This window comes from Spinacia oleracea, chromosome 2 (assembly GCF_020520425.1).
Source record: "Spinacia oleracea cultivar Varoflay chromosome 2, BTI_SOV_V1, whole genome shotgun sequence".
Taxonomy (NCBI): Eukaryota; Viridiplantae; Streptophyta; class Magnoliopsida; order Caryophyllales; family Amaranthaceae; genus Spinacia; species Spinacia oleracea.
In genome coordinates, this window is record NC_079488.1 from 67,073,555 (window position 1) to 67,077,270 (window position 3,716).

At 50.4% G+C, this 3,716-nt stretch overlaps 1 protein-coding gene across 1 annotated transcript; it reads left to right on the forward strand.

The window, feature by feature from the left end:
* Nucleotides 1-1,546: 1,546 nt before the first annotated feature.
* Nucleotides 1,547-3,281, forward strand: LOC130467487 (uncharacterized). The gene is made up of 3 exons (XM_056836003.1): nucleotides 1,547-1,625; nucleotides 1,704-2,097; nucleotides 3,181-3,281. The coding sequence occupies exons 2-3, from the start codon at nucleotides 1,722-1,724 to the stop codon at nucleotides 3,279-3,281; spliced, it is 477 nt and encodes a 158-aa protein (XP_056691981.1). The 5' UTR covers nucleotides 1,547-1,625; nucleotides 1,704-1,721.
* Nucleotides 3,282-3,716: the final 435 nt, after the last annotated feature.

Genomic DNA, 3,716 nt, shown 5'->3' on the forward strand with positions numbered 1-3,716 from the left:
CGGAGAGGCCGTTGGAGAAGAGTTCGATTGGTTGGGATGCTTCCGAAGATGAACGCGCAACCTCTGGTGAGAGAGCTGGCTTTTCGGGTGCTCGTCGTCGTTACTCCGAGTTTCCAGTTCATTGGACGGAAGCTGATCCGAAGGGCAAGTATGCCTCAATTTTGCATGAGACCACGCAGATCGACGGTCCGTTGGAGAAATCGGTCAGCGGTGACTGGTTGGTGGAAGCGAAGTTAGGGAATTATCATCGGAAGGCCGAGGAGCTATACGGAATTCAGCATGCCTTGGGGTACTGGTGCGAGCTTCCTGAGCAAGAGCGTCCTCGGGTGACTCATCCACCGAGGGGGTTCATTTCCGTGTATACTCACCATTTGGAGAATGGTCTCCGCTTTCCTCTGGATCCGTTCGTATCCGAGCTTTTGGTGTCGTACAACATTAGTTTGGCCCAGCTCACACCCAAATCTATGAGGCACATAATCGGATTTAGATGGGTGTGTGACTTCGTCAATTTCCCCTGCTCTGTCGCTGTTTTTCGGGATCTTCACGATTTGGTTCTCAACCATGCTTCCAAGGGTGATGGGTATGGTTGGTGGACCATTGTCAACAAGAAGTCCCGAAAGAGGGGGGATCCGAACTACATCACGGCGTACCCCTACCTTAGCTCTGACCACAATTGGAAAACGGAGTGGTTGCTCGTCCGTGTGCCGACGGATCCGAAGCATCCCAACTTTTATCGTCCTCCGAAGTGGTTCGTGGCTCCTGATCCTGATATGAGGGGTGTGGCAGCTCCAGATCGGAACCATCGCCACTATGTGGACCTCCTCCAGTGGTTCTTGGCTCAAGAGGATAACCATCGACTGCCGTCTAGCTGGCTCCCGAATCTCAATTACATTTTGAGGGAGGACATTCTTGCTGTTGCCGGTCTCAGCAGGATCTTTGACAGGGGTAGGTGTCTTTCGGCTGAGACCGTTTTTCAGTGAGTTTGTCCTCTTTCCTGCTTCGTTTTGCTGACATGTTTTGTGCTTTGTTTTTGCAGAGTACGGCTTTAGCCGCATTGATCCTAAGAAGTTGGGCATTTCTTTGGATTTGAAGACTATTCACGACCCGGCTCCCGAGTACAAGTTCGGAAAAGATAACCCTCGTAATCCTCGTCTGAAGGATTACGTGTTGTCTCCTTCGGGGGTTGCTCGGATATCCGAAGTTCGAGCTGATCCGTGGGATTCTGCCTCCTCTGTTGAAGCTGTTCCTGTGAAGGTTGTGCTTCCTGAGTTGAAGACAACTTCGGACCCGGTGAGTGTTCATTTATAGGCTCGATTTTCTGTTTGTCTTTTTCTTTTCGGTTGGCCGTCGGCTAACGTCTTGGTCCTGGACCATCTTTTTAGGGTCCTGGGACTGACGCTGTGCCGCGTGCCGTTCCTTCGGTTTCATCTCCGGCTCGGATAGATATCTCTTTATCTAGGAACCGGGTATTTCCCGCTTTTTTCTCTATTTCTTCCTTTTTCTTCTTTTATATTCGTTGACCCTTGGTCTCCCCTTTTTAGGATCAACGCAAAAGGAAGGGTAGCACTCTTTTGAGGCCTTCCACGCATCCGAAGAAAGCGAAGGCTTCTCAGCCCTCGGAGAAGGTATTTGTTCTGACTTGGAGTTTTTGTAGTTCGTTTCTCCCTTTTTCTGAAACTAATCTTTGAACGCTTGCTATGTAGGAAGCGGTTTCGGAAGTTATGCCTCCTCCTAAGAATCTTCTTCACTTCATGCCCTTGCCGGGGCAGAAGTTAAAGAGTGTGGTGGTTGCTGAACCGCCGCCCGTGGATCAGCCGCTGATCGAGGAAGATATCATCCCCTCTCCCCTGAAACCATCTGCTGCTTCGGGGATCGAAATCCAGGATATCACCGAGGTGATGGAGGCGATTGAAGCCGATTTTGTTCCTGGTTTGGTTGTCCCTGAGGTAGCTGAGGAGAAGGAGTCTGCTGATCTTCCCTTCGAGAGAGAGAAGAGTCCAGACAAGGAGATGATAGATCTCTCGGGCCCCGAAGCTGCGGTCCCCGAGGTTCAGAAGGAGGTTCCCTCTGCTGGAGAGGAGGAGCAGCCCGAGCAAGGTTTGACGAGGAAGAGGCGCCACTCAACTTTGGGCTCTACTTCTACCTCGGCCCTGGATAGGCTGATCCATGCTGATCCCTGTTCGGATGTTCCGCTAAAACGGATCCCCGAAGAAGTAAGGGAGGCGATGGCTCGATATGCTAGGGCTCCGATTTTGGGAGAGGACCCCTTGGCCCACGTGGGATCCTTGGTGGGCCCCGAGGCTGCTCGGGAGAATCTGCTTCGTGCTAACCCGCAGTGGAGGGTTCCTGGGGCCGAAGAGAGGAATCCGGCTATGATGGCCCAGTACTATCTGAACGAGGTAATTTGCTAGATTTTTCTCTTTGAGTTGTGTTTTTGTTTTATGTTTTTCCTATTTTGCTCATCTTTCTCTCGTTCCCAGGCTGTTTTCTGGTCTTCGTTCGCTTCCGAGTGTAGCTCGGTTGAGGAGAAACAACTGAGGAAATATCGTGAGGCTTATGCTCGTGATATTCCCATTTTGGACCAGAAGGCTGGGCAACTCCTCTCCGAGCTTACGGAACTCAAGCAGCTGTACCTTCATTATAGTCGCGAGGCTAGAGAGTCTGCTGAGAAGATCGGGACCGAGGTTGGCCAGCTCATCTTCCGAGTTGAAGAGGATGCTGAGAAGATCGCTTCCTTTGCTGAGGAAAAGAAGGATATGGCCGCTAAGTTCGCTAGCGAACTTGAGGAAAAAGATAGACTCTTCCAGGAGATGAAGTCTAAATTTGAAGCGGCCGACAAGGAGCATAAAGAGGCGGAGTTAAGGCTCCACCATTTTGTCCAGCATCGGGAGCTGATCCAGCAGCAAGCTGATAAGGTGCCTGTCCTTCGGCTGAAGCTTCGGGAAAAGGATGACTATATTCGGAAGCTGGAGCAGGAGCGAGTCAACCTCTACACTGCTGATCAGTGTAGAGAGCAGTACTGGAACGGCATCCTGGGTGCTCGGCGCATGTTTGCGAAGCACATGCCTCACTTCCCTTGGAACGAGAAAGTTCCCCTATGGATGCAGGCCGAGGACCACTTGGTGGAATGCCAAGCTGATCGAGATGAAGCTGAAGCTGAACGCCAAGCTGCTCTTGCAGAGGCTCGGGCCCAGAAGGCCACTTCCGAGGGTGATACTACTGCTGGGGGTTCTTCGAAGGATGCTCCCCTGGGGGCCGCTCCTGAGACTCCTAAGAGTTAGGGACTCGGGCAGTCGTCTTCTTCAGAGTCGGTCGGTTCCAGTTGAGGACTTCCGAATATGTGCTTGCTTTTCCCCCTTTTGCCTCGGCGCTGCGTTGTACTCGTTTCTTTTTGCTTTCTTAGTACTTCGGTAGGCCGGTATTGTCTGTTGATGGCTGCCGATTTTAACTGTTTCATTTTGTTTTTCAATTTTTGAGGTTTTCAATGTATTTGTACTTCCCCCAAATATTGAATAAAAAATGAATGTTTGTTACTTGGCTGCTTCTTTTCAACTTGTTCTTTCGCAATTTTAGGTCTTTAAATCCGTAGATTTCTCGAGCTCCTCTTTCTGTAGACTTGCTAAAAACCTTTTGATCTTGCGAGCTCTTTAAATCCGTAGATCGGTTAAGAGACTTTTTAACTTTTGCGAGTTCTTCAAATCCGTAGATCTGCTAAG